The sequence below is a fragment of the Girardinichthys multiradiatus genome, chromosome 23 (genome assembly GCF_021462225.1).
Source record: "Girardinichthys multiradiatus isolate DD_20200921_A chromosome 23, DD_fGirMul_XY1, whole genome shotgun sequence".
Lineage (NCBI taxonomy): Eukaryota > Metazoa > Chordata > Actinopteri > Cyprinodontiformes > Goodeidae > Girardinichthys > Girardinichthys multiradiatus.
In genome coordinates, this window is record NC_061815.1 from 48,033,342 (window position 1) to 48,052,453 (window position 19,112).

The window sequence follows — 19,112 nt, forward strand, 5'->3', positions numbered from 1 at the left end:
AACAAACGTCATGTAGTGAAAGTGACACAACCACCTATTTATTGGTCAAAAGCAAAAGGATTTGCCAAAGCCTCTATCCAAACTTCTATATGCTGTCCCTAAGGGAGCCAACTACAGCAGGTCCTCACACAGGAATAAATAAGGTTTAGGGTCCTGGTTTCATTGTTGATAGGGAAGTCCATCTTTTACTCTTTTATATGGCATCCACACAACATAACAACATAGTTATGACCTCGTAGGTCTAGATTTATACAAGGTTCCTTCTGGCTCCTTAAAATCGTCTTTTCCAGCTTTTGTAAACAAAAGACAGTCCTGGAGGTGAAGATAAACTTTAATCTCCTCCAGGTAGATCCCACTTATATTAAAGTGCAACAGCAACCCAGAAACAGACTTTTATCAGTTTATTTTGACAAAATAAACCAGCATTTCTAAGATTACTTGTGGTCTGTCAGAAATCTGAGCTGGACAGACAGCAGGCCACTGTTTTAAGAAATAATCTACAGATTTTTGACTTTCTGAACTCCATGCTGTTTTTTTTCTAAAACAAATTTGTTAGTTTAATAAATATTCTTGTACAATTCCTTCCAGAAATATTTATAACCCGTAAACTTCATCATAATTTGTAACGTTACAGCCCCAAGCCTCAGTGTGTTTCATTGGAATTTTATGTTATAGACCAACGCAAAATAGTGTACAATGTTGAAAAAGGGAAATTATACATGTTTTTTATAATATTCTTTACAAAACAATGTATAAATTGTGGCGAGTAATGTATTCAGCCTCTTTTATGCTGAATACCCTAAATAAAGCAATCATTTGCTTTCTGACGTTACCTAGTTTGTGAACAGTCTTTGTGTGCATAATTTGACGTTTAAAGACGGCTGTTCTGTGAAGGCTTCAAAAAAAGGAGGAGCTGTGGATCTCTGCAGCTCCTCCCCAGGTCGGATAATCTGTTGACAAAAGACAAAAAGAAAGTAATTTACAAAAGAAAGCAATGAGGAGTCTTGAATTATGTTTGCCAAAAGCCATATTGGAGACACAACCAACATGTTGAAGAAGGTGCATTTATCAGAGACTGATATTTGCCATTGATCAGATTTTTAGTTATGATAAAATTGAAAACCATTTATCATTTTCTTTCCACTTCACAACATTGCACTGCTTTCTGTTGGCCTAACATATAGAACCCCGTTAAAATAGAATAACGAGTGTGGTTGTACTGTAACGAAATGTGAACAAGTTCAAAGGGTATGAATACTTTTGTGAGGCACTGTGTATGTCAGTATTCCTCTGAATTGTTTTCAATATCCTTCAGAAAATGCTCCCTCTTGAAATATTGCATACAAAGATTTACAGATTTCAGTGTGAAGCCTCTTCTATCACACTCTTGACACTGACAATCTGCCATTCACAGCAAGCTTTTTGGAGGTTAGAAGGAGGCCAGGGTTTGTAAATCTTTCTGGCACTTATTTTCTTGACGCAGTAACATCTGTCATTTTTCAGATTCAGTCTGCGCAAATTCATCTTCCTTTTAGCCATGTTTATTAACACATTATGTGTGTGTGTGTGTGTTTGTATAAAAGTTTATAAAAATAACTCTATGGAGCACTTGTTGTCTATTGTTGACAATAGAAAAGAATGATATTACCGCCTCTAAATAAAATAACGATGCTTCTTCGTCTCCATAAAATTAGAGTTGTAATTAAATCCACTAATCTAAGCATCTTCTGTATTCCAGGTGATTTTGGAGTGGCCCACAGATCTAGCAGTCAGTCCCATGGACAACTCTCTTTATGTTCTGGACAACAACATAGTACTGCGCATCACCGAGAACGGTCAAGTCAGTATTGCAGCAGGCCGACCCATCCACTGCCCGCTGGCTGGACCGGAGAGAGGCGTAGCAGGTGGACAAAGGGCGCATTTAACCCCTCTAGAGTCTGCTGTTTCTATAGCCATATCCTACCACGGAGCCATCTACATTGCAGAGACAGATGAGAGGAAGATGAGCAGGATCCGGATGGTTTCTGTGGATGGGGAGATAACACATTTGGCCGGAGCTCCCTCCGACTGTGACTGCAAGAATGATGCCAACTGTGACTGCTATCAGACAGGAGATGGCTATGCCAAAGATGCAAGGCTGAATGGTCCTTCTTCATTAGTGGCGGCTCCAGATGGAACCCTATATGTGGCAGACCTGGGGAACATCCGCATCCGCGCCATCTCTAGAAACGGGCCAGCTTTGACTTCCAGCGGCGGTGTGTATGAGGTGGCTTCCCCTGATGCTCAGGAACTCTACATGTTTGACAGCAACGGCACCCACCAACACACTGCCAGCTTGCTCACTGGAGACCTGAAGTACACTTTCAGCTACAGCACAGAGAATGATATCACGGCTGCTACTGACAGCAGCGGGAACACTCTGAGAATCCGAAGGGATGCCAACCGCATGCCTGTGCGGATCGTTGCCCCCGACAACCAGGTGATCTGGCTGACGATGGGCACCAATGGTGGCCTGAAAACTCTCACGGCGCAGGGTCAGGAGCTGGTTCTGCTCACTTACCATGGTAATAATGGCCTGCTGGCTACAAAGACTTCAGAGATCGGCTGGACAACATTCTATGAGTGAGTATAAATACTGGAACTGTTGATATCATTCGCCTGGTCCGATTGAGTTAGCTTCAAATTATTTAGACCTTCTGATTACGGACACAGCCCACAGTGCAAATTAAAATCCACCTCCCACTTTGTGCATGCTAATACACAATGTGTAAACAGATGCCTTTGGCTCTTTAGCAGATAGGATTATGTTTGGGAATGAAACACCAGACCCTGCATCTCTGGAATAAGAAGGGACTATTAACGGTCATGTAATTGAAAGGTTCACTTATTTATTTATTTGTTGATGTTACCTTCTGTCATTAATGATAAAACTGCTACTGCTGTTTCAATTTAAACTCAAATGGCATCTGCATATAGACAAAATGTCGTTTTAATGAAGGCTTTTTTCAGATGTGGATCCAATAGATTAAAGTTCATATATGTCCATAAAACGTTGACATGTCTGAAAAGAACAAAGCTTAAACCAGTTCACCTTTCTTCCCTCGTTCTAAAGAAAGGTCTTAACACACTCTCTCTTACAGAGTTTGTCTGTTTTTGTTTTTTTGTCACACTTAAATGTTTCAGATCATAAAAATAATTTTGATACCAGACAAAGATGACCTTAATAAATACAAAATGCAGTTTCAGATCATTAGTTCATTTATTAAGGAAAAAGCTCTTCAAACCAATCTGGCCCTGTGCAAAAAAAGTAATTACCTCCTAAACTCAATAGAACTTGTACCACACTTAGCAGCAACAACTGGTGATGAGTCTTTAACATCACTGTGGAGTAATCCTGGCCCACCTTTCTTTGCAAAGTTGTTTTATTGTAGCCACATCGGATACTTTTCAACCAAGAATCGTCTGTTTAAAGTCAGATTTAGACTAGACCTTTTTTTTAATTTTATTTAGTGGGGGAACATGGTGTTCTTGAAATCCTTGTGCGCTTGAGCACAAAGTCATGAAATTATAGCCAGGCGTCCACCTTCAACATTGCGGCAAGTTATCCAGTCTCCTATGGGAGCTATTTTTGCCCAGGCTCTGTCTTTCTTATTGTTATATCATGAACTCTGACCTTAAAGCTGTAGTAGATAACCTTTGTAAAAATGTATTTTTTTTTCCATATTTGTTACTGACTTTGAAACTGTCACTATGTCCTGACAGTGTAATATGAGATGGGTGAACTCTCAAAAAATCAAGCTCCTCTAGCTCCCCCCAGTGGTCCTACTGCCATGTGCAGAAGTACACCGCTCCTGGTCAGAAACAACCAATCAGAGCCAAGGGGGATGTCTTAGCAGTGTCAATAATGCACGCTGCTCACACCCCTACCCTTCACACTACATACAAGATCAAGATTGCCCGTGTGCTGCAGTTGTGCTAATGGCGCTGTGCTAATGGCACTGTGCTAATGGCGCTGTGCTAATGGCGCTGTGCTAATGATTTCAGGACCACGTTTGTAGTCAAAGTGTGGGTACACCATAGTCAATGTAAAGCATATCTTTGATGTTTCATCCCTTCCAGTGAATGTGTCATAGCTGTTTATCTGCCATCATTGGTGGCCCTGCTTACTAGCTTGCGGGTTCACAGCAGGCTCCACTGTGGAGGGAGGGTGGTAGCACAGCAGAGCGCAAGGGGGAGGGACCTGTAAGCTTGTACCTGGGCTTGTACAAATTTTCAGACTATGTCCATAGTTTTCTCAGAAGTCCCTACTGCAGCTTTAACTGAGGCAGTAACACCTGCAGAGCTTTAAATGTTGTTCTGGGTTCTTCTGTGACCTCCTGGATGAGTCTTCTATGTGCTTTAGGGGTAATTTTGGGAGGTATGCCCCTCCAGAGAAGGTCACTGGTATTCCATGTCTTATCCATTTGTGAATAATAGTTCACACTGTGATTCACTGGAGTCCCAAAGCTTTACAAATGGCTTTGTAACCCTTTCCGGGCTGACAGATGTCAATGACTTTGTTTCTCATCATGAGTGACATGATGTGTTGCTTACTTCATGTCACACAGGACCTGGTTAAATGACATGTTGATCCTGCAGGTCAGGCAGTAATCAGATCTGGATGTAGGGAAAGTGAACCAAAAGTATGCAGATGATCTCCAGATTTAGATGTAATAGTAATAATAAACCTTATTTGTAAAGCACTTTCAAACAAAGTACTGAACAATTACAGAAAGATAGGAGAAGACCTATAAAAATACTTACTAACAAAAAAGCAGAAGCAGCAATATTACAGTGTATTATAATATTACAGTATAATACAGTGCTGTGGTAAATACGTTTCCATAGCACTGAATACATGTTACTTTATAACATGTAAGGACACATAAAGACAGATAATTAAAGGCCCTCTTCCTTCCTGTATCTCGTAGAAAGGAATTTTTTTTTCTAAGTCATGTTTGAACATTAATCTTTCTCATTCAAGTTTTACTCCAACTTTAGAAAAAATTAACATTTAAAGTTGTTTAGCCACAAGGCAGTTTAAAGTTCCTGATTTCATATCCGTGATCCTTACTAAAACAAGTTTTTAAACATTATCAGGGCGTAGAACTTTTGTTGCATTTGTAACCTGAGAAAAAGTCATAAAATGATTTGTGTGTCATGTTTCATTTCATTTGCATGCAACTCTGTCAAGTTTTTTGCCTGTAGACTTTGCATGTTTATTCTATAAATGGTGACTCATTCTTACCTGCAAATTGCCGAGGTGCAGATTTAATTGAAATCTAATTATAAAATTTGACTCAGATCTGTAGCCTAGTTAGGTCCAAATAACTCCATTAACTGTTCCATTCTTTCTTTTTTATCTTGACCAGTTTTGTTAAGGCATGTTGTAAATGGAAAGAAGTGAGCTGAAATAAACTAAATAACTGTATTTAATAAAAAAGAGCCACTAAGATTTTCTATCATAATCTAATTTGTTTTGGTAGTAAAGCCTCTCAGTGTTTTCTCATATCACATTAGGCCGTTCATGATACCCTCGCTACAACAAAAACAGCCAGTCGTGATTATGACACATCAATCAATCAACACAAAACTTTATTACAAGTCTTTGTTGTTTGATTTTATGTTTCTGCACGTGTGAAGCTGATCGCTCATAAGAGATTTCACTCACCCTTATTCTATTTGGATCGTGTCTAAGCCTTTTTTACAGAGATCCTTCCTCTTATGCACCAGAAGTGGAAGATATCCGGGAATGAAAATATGACATTTTAATTACAAGAAAGTCGGTGTTCTTACCCGAGTATGAAATAGCTGATAATTGAAATGCATTGTAGCGCTGGGACCTCATACATATAAATGCTTAGTCATTTTTGGTGTTCCTTTTGTCAAACAGCTATGACAGTGAAGGCCGGCTAATGAATGTGACGTTCCCCACTGGAATGGTGAATAACTTGTACACAGACATATACAGCGCTCTGATGGTGGACATTGAGAGCTCCCTGACAGAGGAGGAAATCAGCATCACAACAAATGCCTCAACCATCCGTGCCTTCTACACTCTGGCTCAGGGTAAGGCTTCGTCACTGGGCTCCAGAACAGAGCAGCTGTTATTTGTCATTGTTTCAAGGGTCTGCAGGGCAATGTTGAGTAAGCCTAAGTCGTGTATCATTATGACTCAGAGGGTTCGGCAGTGTAAATGATTGCTCTCTGGGAGTGTGAGCTGGATGTCAGGGAGACACATCAACCTTCTTACTAAGTGCTTTAAACTCTCCTCCAGAACCAGATGGGCCCATTATTTCCCCACATCACTCATGTTCTTCACAACTGCAAATGTCTAATCTGAGATGCTGAAGAAATGGAGATTTCCTACAATAATAGGCCCAGCCTGTTATCAACAACTGTGTTCTACTGTTTTAACTGTTCATTGTGTTTACCACCAACAGACCAGTGTAGAAGCAGCTATCAAGTGGGCTACGACAACTCGCTGAGGATTACCTATGCCAATGGGATGGACACCCACTACCAAACAGAGCCCCACATCCTAACAGGAGCTGCCAACCCGACTGTCGCCAGGCGCAACATGAGCCTGCCAGGAGAGGTTGGGCAGAACTTGGTCGAGTGGCGCTTTCGCAAAGAACAAGCCAGAGGGAAAGTTATCGTGTTTGGGCGAAAGCTGAGGGTAAGTCTGGATTTCTTTAAATCGCTGTTGTTTCCCGACATGCAACACAAATAAAATGGGACACATAAAACCCACCCTCCAATTGAAAAATAAGTCGTAAAGCTGTCAGAACTGGTTATGTAAACGGAACAGAACATTGTTACTTTCAGTAACATGTTTCTATTAAGGAAGAAGAGTAGAAGATGATAGCCTGGCCAATATGCAACAGCAAGCCACAAAAAGAAATAAGAACTGATAAACATTTAACAACCGTTTGAAGATAAGCGGCCTCCTCAGATATCAAACTATGTGAAATATGAGTAACAGAAATAATTGCTAATAATTGAGGTTATTTTATTATCTAAGGTAGATTATATCAATGCATGTTACGATGAAGACCACAGTGGAGTAAATGTGTTCTTCAGACATTCACATGGCTCTATATTACGAACAAGAAATTCTGAGGTAAAAATGCAACAAAACAAATGGGCTGATTTTCAGCCTCATCTGCCCTCGCAGGTGATTGGCTGATCTGACACTCAAACAGACTCAAGATTTGTTACAGGCTCTGATGAACATGTATAACGTACAGTGAAATGTAACCTGAATCATTCTTCAGAGTGGGCATAAACATGTAAGATGCAAGAAGTTATTTAAAGAAAAGCAACATTTTCTATGTCTGCAGTTTATTCTGGCTACAAGAGTGAGTGAGAGTTTTAATATAAAAAGCTAGAATTTTGTTAATGATAACCATGAACATCGTGTCCTTCAGGTCACAGTGAAACAGAACCTCTTTTTTTTTAAAAAGGCCCAAACTGCAGGACGCCTTATTGATGAGCACCAGCTGTGTAGCTCGTGGCTTGGCACTTGTTGCACGTTTCTGGCATTGCCGTCTGTCCTGTTGCAGTTTGTTCTCCAAGCTAATCAGGAACCTGATTGTGCTGCTTTTTGTTAGAGGCTGTTTATAAAGTAAGCCGGATAAACAAGAAGAGGGTTCATTACAGGATGTTGTCCTGAACCTCTTTATTCTTCTGAGCATTAAATCACACTCAGATGATACATTTAATACTAAATAAAAGAAATGAATGAAAATCATTCACCCATCCATGAAAATCTATTGAGACTTTCAAAAATATTTCAATGTGGCAGAAATACCATACAACAAATCACAGAAAAGGGCATAATTAACAATTTTACAACATTTGATAGTAAGTTGGTTGGAAAATCTGTATACAGGTATACAGTAGAATAAAACAAGGATCTGGGATGGTGTTTAAAAATGATATAAAAGACTTCTGATGTCTATTGGTTGGAATCATCATAAGTTACAACCAGTAATTTTTCCAGGTAATTTGTTTACGTGAGATTTACATTTATTTATTCGCTCTGTTCCAAAAACCAACATATACAATATGCCTTTTTCCAAAACATTGTCATTTTAAGACTGCTCGTACACACAAAAAGGGAAAAACAATGGATGACAAAATGTTTATTTATATCATGCCATTTTAAATAACTTAACTTGTTTAGTTATAGGAAACCCATTTTAACACACATCACTAGGCCCCGTCTGTGTAACTGTAAGTCTAACCTTGGTTTCTCTTTCTTTCCCTGCTTTAGAAGATCATTAATATTCCAGTGCTTTACATAAGTCCACCTCTCCCTGCTCCTCCTTCCCCGATTCTGACGCAGATTTATGACTTATAGTTCTTCATGAACTTCATTTGGGGGGCAACGTGGCCTCACTAGTTTTTTTCCCCCACCAGATTTAGGAGCTTTAATTTAAAAAGGCCTGAACAATTTACAGCATCCTTACGATTCATGAGCTTTATGAGAGGGAAGTTCATCTTCGTGATAAACATAGCTAGGTTCTCTATAAATGTAGGTTCAACAGATAATATCAATCAGTAATATCAGAATTATATATATATATATATATATTCATTAATTTCTGCATATGTTTCACTATAAATTAAAAGGTGCATTCTGTTCAAACAGGATCCTTGCTGGAACTCTAAGCAGTTGTGGTACGGTTGTTATCTAACCAACTGTTAAATTTTACCCACAGGTGAATGGACGGAACATTCTCTCTGTTGATTACGATCGCACCCTAAGGACAGAGAAGATTTACGACGACCACAGGAAGTTCCTTTTAAAGATTATATACGACACTGCTGGCCACCCAGTCCTGTGGGTGCCCAGCAGTAAGCTGCTGCCAGTTAATGTGAGCCGCACAAGCACTGGGCAAATCAGTGTCCTGCAGAGAGGCCCCACCACTGAGAGACTCGAGTATGATGGCCAAGGCCGCCTGATCTCCAAGGTGTTTGCAGATGGGAAGATATGGAGCTACACATATCTTGAGCAGGTGAGAAAAACGCATTACCAGCAGAAATAATAAGAAAGATATATTGTGCAGCAGAATAGTTTTTAGCCCTAGAAGGTAAATCTGGACCTTAAGTTTCCCTGCTGTTTCTCTGAAATATGTCAGAGTTAATTAAGTTCATGAGGCCTCAACATGATTTAAACAGTAAGGCTAATTACTACTGCTACAATTACATTTGTTCTCAAAATGTGTGCGGGGGCAGCACAGCAAGATGATGTACCTCAAAATGCATAGCTCACTATGGAGAAAATGTGCAACATAGTGGAATATTATTGAAGAGTTCATATTTTTCAGTAACTCCATCACTGTGTGAGATTAATTACACACAGACTGTTTTCACACCTTTACTTCTGCTAATGTATACAGTAAACAAGACAGATAAAAATATGATATCACTCCATACATATACAGATATATATATATAGGTATATATATATATAGATATATATATATACACACACATATATGTGTACATATATACATACATTTATACATATATATATATATATATATATATATATACATATGTATATATATATATATATATATATATATATATATATATATATACATATGTATATCTATATATATATAGATATACATATATACATATATATATATATATATGTATATTTATATATATATAGATATACATATATATATATATATATACATATCTATATATATATAGATATGTATATCTATATATATATAGATATACATATATATATATATATATATATATATTTATATATATATATATATATATATATATATATATAGATATCTATATATATATATATATATATGTATATCTATATATATGTATATATATATATATATATATATATATATATATCTATATATATATATATATATATATACATATATATATATATATATATATATATATATATATATATATATATATGTATATATATATGTATATCTATATATATATATATATATATATAGATATACATATCTAGAATTTTCGTGGTGTTTTGCAATGTTCAATTAGTGAAAACGTTCGGCGAAGCTCAAAAAATTTGATTTTTTGTCTCTGTTTAATCAAAAATAAATCAGACATAGCAACAGTTGCAATAGTGGTTCCATTAAAAAAATATATTTTTGCAGTTTGCATTTAACAATAGAGTTATAATGGATTTATTTCAGGTATGCTTAAGAGGTTAAGGAAGAAATTAGGTCATATTTTCCCAGATCTATGCTCAGACAATGCATTCTGCAATCAGATTTTAAAGTCCATGTAAGTTACACACAAATAAAATATGTAAGAATAATTTAAAAGCCTTTGATCAGAAATCCAAACAGGAATGACTAGACTTATGATCAAACAGCAGCACTCTGATGTATACTTCTCCTGATTTCTTGTAGGGTGTGTTTAATAATGCGCAGGAATGATCAGCAGCAAAAACAGAGATTTTTTTTTCCCAGTCACCTCTGGCTGCATCCTGTCATTGCGTGACCTAGAAAGACCATGTCAAACCTGACACAAGTAACACAGGGGCTCAGGAAACCTCAGTGTGGCAACGGATGACTGGGCATGTCATTTTAACACAGACACTTTGGAAGACAGAGCACATTCTAAAAAATGCATATTCTCTTAATTGATTAAACAGGGCTGTCTGGATACCAACAGTTAACAAACTGCTTATATCAGATATGTGTATGTTCGTAAGTCTGACAGTTACATTTAATATTGTTTTAGAAATCAAACTGTATTTTACATGTATCTTATTTAAATAATTTGGTTGAGCTCTACCTTAACACGTTTACTTTCCAGTTTTGTCTTTGTAATTTTGCACTAATTTGTTAATGTGCAACTCATGTAGCTGAGGTCTCACAAGTGTCACGCTTCTACCTTCTAGATTTTTATGCACAGTTTCACCTTTCTTTAAACCAGAAAATTTCCACTCTCTGCCTTGCTTTGAAAATGTATTCTGCAGGCATGCAACTAAAAAAAGAACACTGTTTTGCTCTTCTCCCCTCAGTCTATGGTTCTCCTGCTTCACAGTCAACGGCAGTACATATTTGAGTTCGACTCTCTCGAGCGGCTTTCTGCTGTCACCATGCCAAGCGTTGCCCGTTACACCATGCAGACCATTCGTTCCGTGGGTTACTACAGGAACCTTTATAACCCACCTGAGAGCAATGCCTCAGTAGCTGTGGATTACAGTGAAGAAGGCCTCCTGTTGAGAATAGCTCACCTCGGCACTGGCCGTAGAGTCCTGTACAGATACCGCCGGCAGAACAAGATTTCCGAGATCTTGTACGATAGCACGAGGGTCAGCTTCACCTATGATGAGACTGCTGGTGTGCTAAAGACTGTGAACCTGCAGAATGAGGGCTTTATCTGCTCTATTCGTTATCGCCAAGTGGGCCCCCTGGTGGACCGGCAGATTTTCCGCTTCAGTGAGGATGGCATGGTGAATGCACGCTTCGATTATACATATGACAGCAGCCTACGTGTCACCAGCGTCCAAGGCGTCATCAACGAAACACCGCTACCCATCGACCTGTATCAGTTTGACGACATCTCAGGAAAGATTGAGCAGTTTGGGAAGTTTGGTGTGATCTACTATGACATAAATCAGATCATATCCACTGCAGTCATGACATACACAAAGCACTTTGATGCACATGGACGCATCAAGGAGATCCAGTATGAAATATTTCGTTCACTGATGTACTGGATTACTTTCCAGTATGACGATGTAGGTAGAGTCACTAAGAGAGAACTCAAGATTGGTCCCTTTGCCAACACCACCAAATACAGCTATGAGTACGATGTGGATGGCCAGCTGCAGACTGTGTATCTAAATGACAAAGTAATGTGGCGTTACACGTATGACCTGAATGGAAATCTGCACCTGCTGAATGCTGGAAACAGCGCCAGGCTCCTGCCTCTGCGCTATGACCTGAGAGACCGCATCACCCGCCTCGGAGATATCCAGTACAGAATGGATGAAGACGGCTTTCTCCGCCAGAGGGGGGCAGAAATCTTTGAGTACAACTCCAAAGGACTCCTTGTGCGAGTCTATAGCAAGAGCAGCGGCTGGACAATCCAGTATCGCTACGATGGGCTCGGACGCAGAGTTTCAACCAAAACTAGTTTGGGCCAGCACCTGCAATACTTCTACGCGGACCTGAGCTACCCAGAGAGGATAACTCATGTATACAATCACTCCAGCTCAGAGATCACTTCATTCTACTACGACCTCCAAGGCCATCTTTTTGCTATGGAGATCAGCAGTGGAGAAGAGTTCTACATTGCTTGTGATAACACCGGCACGCCTCTGGCTGTCTTCACCAGCAACGGCCTTTTGGTCAAACAGCTTCAGTACACCGCGTACGGTGAAATCTACTTTGACTCTAACCCTGACTTCCAGTTGGTGCTCGGGTTTCATGGTGGACTGTATGATCCTCTGACCAAACTGCTCCACTTCGGAGAGCAGGATTATGATATCATGTCTGGCAGGTGGACGATTCCAGATATCTCTGCTTGGAAAAAGGTTGCCAGAGAGCCAGCTCCTTTTAATTTGTACATGTTCAGAAATAATAATCCTATCAGCAAAGTCCATGAACTGAAAGAGTATGTTGCAGGTAAGAAATCTTAAAGTTGCACATTTTGATTACTCCCACTGTACTTCCTGAGAGAATGTCTTTATTCTTGCTAACAGGCAACCATTTGAAGCTGAAAACATGAAGTGTTGGGTGGTATTCCTAAAAAATGTATTTATTAATTAGATGAAAACACTGATGTGATTATCAAAGATAAGAATGCCTAACTTAGATGGAAAAAGTGACTGTGTACATGTATATGTATTTTTCATATAGACGGTTCTGTATTTAAGTATTCAGCCTCTACAGATTTCTTCTCTTTTTTGTCATATTTAATTGTTTTAAATCATCAAACAAACGTAATTATCAAAGAGAAACTGAGTTAATGCAAACTGTTTTCACATAATTATTTTATTCATTAAGGGAAAAAGTTATTCATAGCAGTTTGGCCCTATGTGAGAAAGTAATTACCCCCTAAACTAAATAACTAGCTATAAATGCCATGAAATGTTTGTGATAATGAGTGTTTTACATCCTGTAGAGGAACTTGGTCCCACTCTTCTTTGCAGAATTGTTATATTTCCGCCACAATGGAGGATTTTCCAGCATGAATAGCCTGCTTAAGGCCATTCCTCTGGATCTTAATTAGATTTAAGTCTAAACTCTGACTAGGCTGGGGTTGGTTAGATAGATTTTTCTGTAATGAATGAAATCATTATTTGAAAACTGAATTTTGTTTTACTGATTTTTTTCACAGAACTCTATATTCTGTTTTTAAGAACTCACATCCTAATATGTGCTATTTTGAACAAAGTTACGGTGGGAATCATGGGTTGATGCATTGTTCTTCTGCCTTTGCAGATGTGAACAGTTGGCTTGTAACATTTGGGTTTCATCTTCACAACACCATTCCTGGGTTTCCCGTTCCAAAGTTTGATTTGAGCATGCCCTCCTACGAACTGAGAAAGAGTCAGCTCTGGGATGATCTGCCGGTGGGTAAAAGTCTAATTCTTTTCTTTTCTAAACTCTAACTAATTTATAAGCAATTAAACAGAACCTGCAACTATTGCAGAAAAAATAACTGACATCTCCATTGTTTAGCCCTCCATCTTGATAGTTCCATCTTTTCATTAGATTACGATGTACTTCTTGGAATATCCACCTTAATTAGTCTATGTTTGCACAATAATTATGATAATATAACTGAAAATGCTTTAACGCTGTCTAATTTCATTTGTAACGTCACTGTTAAAACAGTCGTTGATGCTATTTATGCAGTGAATCTTTGGTCTAAGACCTTAACACACACACAAAGAAGAATCATCAAGGATTTATCTACGTTAGACTTCAGAACATGGCTTAAAAACACCACTATCTCATATAGGGGGAAAAAAAAAACTGAAGCCAAGCAGTAGCTGGTTCTAAATAGCCTAGAGAGTCAGGTTCTGCCATGTTCAGACGTTAACGTTTCACTGCACTTCTCCTACAGTCCATCTCTGGGGTCCAGCAGGAAGTAACGAGACAAGCACATTCTCTCCTGTCATTCGAGCGGCTGCCAGAGGTCCATCTCAGCCGAGGTCGAAGAGGTGAAAAGTCTTGGCTGTGGTTCTCTGCTGCAAAGTCTCCCATCGGAAGAGCTGTTATGTTTGCCATCTACAAGGGCAGCGTCCACACGAACACACTCAATGTGGCGAGTGAGGACTGCATTAAGGTTGCAACAATCCTCAATAATGCCTTCTATCTGGAGGACCTCCACTTCACCATAGAAGGACGAGACACACACTATTTTGTCAAGCCAGGCCTCCCAGATGCTGACCTCGCTTCGTTGCACCTCACCAGCGGACACAAAACTTTGGAAAATGGCATTAATGTGACGGTGTCACAGTCCACCACAGTCATGGACAGCAGGACTCGGCGTTTTGCAGACGTCGAGATTCGTGCCGGCGCTCTGGCTTTTCACATTCGCTATGGCTCTACGGTGGACGAGGAGAAAGTGCGGGTAGTTGAGCTAGCACGACAACGCGCCCTGGCGGGTGCGTGGGCCCGAGAGCAGCAGCGAGTGCGTGACGGTGAGGAGGGGGTTCGCCCCTGGACAGAGGGGGAGAAGAGGCAGCTACTGAGTAGTGGGAAAGTGTTGGGATACGATGGTTACTATGTGCTTTCCATCGAGCAGTACCCAGAATTAGCAGATAATGCTAACAACATCCATTTTCTCCGACAAAGTGAGATTGGGAAAAGGTAACAATTCGAGGTGAATTACCTGCCAAAGAGACTCTGTTTTGGTAGTGAAATAAATGTGGAAGAAATAAAAAGCAACTGTATAAAATGGTTGCTGATATGTACAGTGTGGCTTTGTTTTGTAAAAAATAAAAGAAAAAAATAAACATGTAAAGAAGAAGGCGAAAAAGTGGTCAAAAGCAATGCTGTGCATTGTGACCTACAGACTACAAAGAAAAAATGTACAACTACACAAAGCCTTAATGTGGCAATTACAGGTCAGTTCCTCTGCAGCACAAGCCTTCTGGACTCGGGACTCCGAAGCAGAGGAACATGGATGTTTTTAACGAGACGCTGAGCTTATGTAGGTGTTTTATGTTCGATTTTTTTATGTTTTCATCAGGAAACGTGTGTTTAAACAAAGTGTCACTGAAACAGAGGTAATGTTTACATTATGCATACCTGTACTTCTCTGGAAGTACCAGGCTCGTGGATTCACATTCCTAGAGCAAGCAGCTTTCCTGAGCAAATATTCGTTTTTCAAACCAAGGCTTCTGATGTTTATTCTCACCAGACAACCACCATGTATACCAGATTTAGCACTGTAAACATCAATATGTCATATTCTCTTTGAAATGCTTTTAAATGGAAAAAAAAAATGTTTCAATACCTGAATAGTAATTGTGGAAAAAAAGTGCAGCGAAAGTGTGATGAACTTTGTTGAGAATGTGGAGCAGCACAGGGACACCATCTTTTGTAAATGATCCAAGAGTTTTATGCAGTTCTTTTTGTTTCTTTTTAAAGAAACTGAATCAGTGTCTGTAAAAGTCATTAACAGTAATTTATGTTGTGTTTATACATAAATAAAGTCAAGCTGGTTTTAATTTCATTCTTGATATATTTTGGGATATGTTTGTCTCCGGGCTGTTCATACGGATGTTTAGGTTTTCTTTACGGAGCTTCAGATTATCTGTAGGTTCTCTCACTTTAAAAATCATTTTTTAATCCTTTTTTGTTTCTTTGAACACTTTTTTTAATTAAAAAAAACATTACATAACCAAATAGAACTGAGTAAAAAACTAAACAAAATCGATTTGTTAAAAAGCTGTATTTAATGAGTTTTGAATTTGAATCCAATGTAAAGGATGCAAGTTTAATAAAAATTGATGTTAAGGTAGTTTTGTTTAGAATTTTTTTTTTTTTTTATCTTATAGAAAGTCTGGAATCTCAAGCATTTTTCCATACTTCATTTTCTTTTTCCCATACCTGTCCAGACCTGGAAAATTATCAAAGCACATTTCAGACTTTTCAAGGCTGCAAGGGAATCCTGGCGTTTTGACAGTGGCAGTAACATGCATGTAGTCACAAGTATTCACAAATGGTAAAGTATCTCTAACACAAAGCCAACATCACTTCCACGAAATTTAACATTTACTGGGCATGATGCTTTTGACCTGGGTTCCTGGTCAAAAAGAATAAATATTTTATCAACAGATATATTTCATGAAACCATCTTACACAAAAGCCAAATATAAATTGTCAGTAGGATTTTCTAATATTAAATGATTTGGGGGTTATTTTGGTAGCTGTTTTTTAACCACATGATAGATCTTACAAATAAATTCTTCCTTCTTTGAGCAGATTTCAAGAGAGGAAAACAACTTAAGTGAGCGTTAATCAGTCACTAATTTGGAAATCATCAAAGGAAGTCTTTCAAACTGGTGATGTATGAATAGCAAGAGGTTTTTTAATAAAAAATAAACACCACAAATTGCATTAATGATTGAAAATACATCCTTTGAGCTACAAAGCCAAAGAAGACAAATCCAGCTTCGCTTTGAAGTCAGCTGCTTGAGGCTGTTTTGATCTGAATAGTGTGAACTGTAGCTAAAGGAACTCTGGGTGTAATTTACCTGAAACGGGCCCAGAGAGGGTCACACTCAGAACAGATTTTTAGGTTTGGGTTTACGTGAAGCTTCGATTGTTTAATTTCCTACAAATGACAATTGTTTTGTGATCGGGATTCCTACTGGTCGCAGAGTTATTTATCAAAGCGCAGAAGGTCTTCTGTGATGGAATGTTGCATAAAAACTAGTCCCTTTTTCTGGCAAACTTCAAACAGCATCCCAAACCAAACAGGAGCTGCATATTCTCTGCACACAAGCTGATCTCAGCTGCTGCTGTTTGACCTACTCTTTGCTGCTAAAGTGTCCCACAGAAAAATGTCGACATAAACAGCGTCTCATCAGAATTAATATGGTATAAACAAACAATTGTGATGCAATGTATTATTTAAGGGTCCCTGCAGATCACTGCATATTGTTCCATCACATTAGTACACCAAGGAACTTACACTAGTCTCTTTTTTTGTTTTATAAAGTTCAGTACAACACTATTGACACTGTTGAACTCTTTCACATTTTGTCACTTAAGCACAAACATGCTGTTGGGATTTTCTGTGGTAGACCAACACAGCCTAGCGCATCATTGTAAAAAAAAAAAATGATGACCGACTTTAATTTAAAATTCTTTTTTTTATAAGAAGTGTGGCATACATCTATATTTAGCCCTATACATTTTAGAGGTAGCTTAAGCTCAGTCAATTTTCAAGTCTTGCCACAGATTCTTAATTACAGTGATGTCCAGACCAGAGGTCTCTTTGGATCTTCCACAATTAATAACTTTGGCAGAAAATGCTAAAAAAAAAAAAAAAAAAGAATGTTTTTAAATTTAGATAAAACAGTTGTTGGATTTAAAAGTTTTTTCATGGAATATTTGCATTGAATTACCACAAACGATCGACACTCAAAGTACCAGGAATATATTTTAGATGTGTTTTTTTTTTTCACAAATATCAGCATCCGATAGAAGAAAATGTTTTTTTCTTCATATTTATTAAAATCACAAAATATAAATTAACTAGTGGTGCTTTAAATGGACAAAATAAAAAATCCTTTAGTAGATATTCATCAAGTTTTAAGCTGTTTTTTTTTTTAATGGTCATGTAACCATAGCAGTTCTAGAAGGGTTTTATTTAGCTGGACCCGAAGCAAAAATGGCTCTTTTGGTTGTAAGATGGCATAGACCCTTCTAAGCCATCAATATAAACTGCTCAAAAAATAAAGGGAACACTTAAACAACACAATATAACTCCAAGTAAATCAAACTTCTGTGAAATCAAACTGTCCACTTAGGAAGCAACACTGATTAACAATCAATTTCACATGTTGTGCAAATGGAATAGACAACAGGGGGAAATCTCCAAGTCCGAGGCCATGGTTCTCGACCGGAAAAGGGTGGTTTGTCCTCTTCAGGTTGGAGTGGAGTTCCTGCCTCAAGTGGAGGAGTTTAAGTATCTCGGGGTCTTGTTCACGAGCGGGAGATCGACAGACGGATCGGTGCGGCTGCCACAGTAATGGGGGCGCTGTGCCGGTCCGTTGTCGTGAAGAGAGAGCTGAGCCGAAAAGCGAAGCTCTCGATTTACCGGTCGGTCTACGTTCCTACCCTCACCTATGGCCATGAACTTTGGGTCATGACCGAAAGAACGAGATCCCGGATACAAGTGGCTGAAATGAGCTTCCTCCGTAGGGTGGCCGGGCACTCCCTTAGAGATAGGGTGAGGAGCCCGGCCATCCGGGAGGGGCTCGGAGTAGAGCCGCTGCTTCTCCACATCGAGAGGAGCCAGTTGAGGTGGCTCGGACACCTCGGATGCCTCCTGGACGCCTTCCTCGGGAGGTGTTCCAGGCACGTCCCACCGGGAGGAGGTCCAGGGGATGGCCCAGGACACGCTGGAGGGACTATGTCTCTCGGCTGGCCTGGGAACGCCTTGGGCTCCCCCTGGAGGAGCTGGAAGAGGTGTCTGGGGAGAGGGACGTCTGGGCGTCTCTGCTGAGTCTGCTGCCCCCGCGACCCGGTCCCGGATAAAGCAGAAGACGACGAGTACAGGGGGAAATCTTTGGCGATTAGCAAGACACCCTCAATAAAGGAGTGGTTCTGCAGGTGGGGACCTCAGACCACTTCTCAGTACCTATGCTATCTGGCTGACGTTTTGGTCACTTTTGAATGTTGGTGGTGCTTTCACACTCGTGGTAACATGAGACGGACTCTACAACCGACACAAGTGGCTCAGGTAGTGCAGCTCATCCAGGATGGCACATCAATGCGAGCAAGGTTTGCTGTGTCTGTCAGCGTTGTGTCCAGAGCTTGGAGGCGCTACCAGGAGACAGGTCAGTA

The 19,112-nt window shown here is 39.3% G+C and overlaps 1 protein-coding gene across 5 annotated transcripts in view; it reads left to right on the forward strand.

Annotated features, from left to right (window-relative positions):
* si:dkey-237h12.3 (teneurin-3) overlaps positions 1-15,768 on the forward strand; it is a 216,822-nt gene extending 201,054 nt beyond the window's left edge. For all 5 annotated transcript variants that reach the window (XM_047353423.1, XM_047353424.1, XM_047353425.1 and 2 more), the window contains 7 exons: positions 1,739-2,622; positions 5,933-6,108; positions 6,483-6,718; positions 8,766-9,062; positions 11,093-12,704; positions 13,524-13,654; positions 14,152-15,768. In XM_047353423.1, coding sequence (XP_047209379.1) covers positions 1,739-2,622; positions 5,933-6,108; positions 6,483-6,718; positions 8,766-9,062; positions 11,093-12,704; positions 13,524-13,654; positions 14,152-14,904 — 4,089 coding nt within the window. In that variant the 3' untranslated portion in view covers positions 14,905-15,768. The remainder of the gene's footprint in view (positions 1-1,738; positions 2,623-5,932; positions 6,109-6,482; positions 6,719-8,765; positions 9,063-11,092; positions 12,705-13,523; positions 13,655-14,151) is intronic.
* Positions 15,769-19,112: the final 3,344 nt, after the last annotated feature.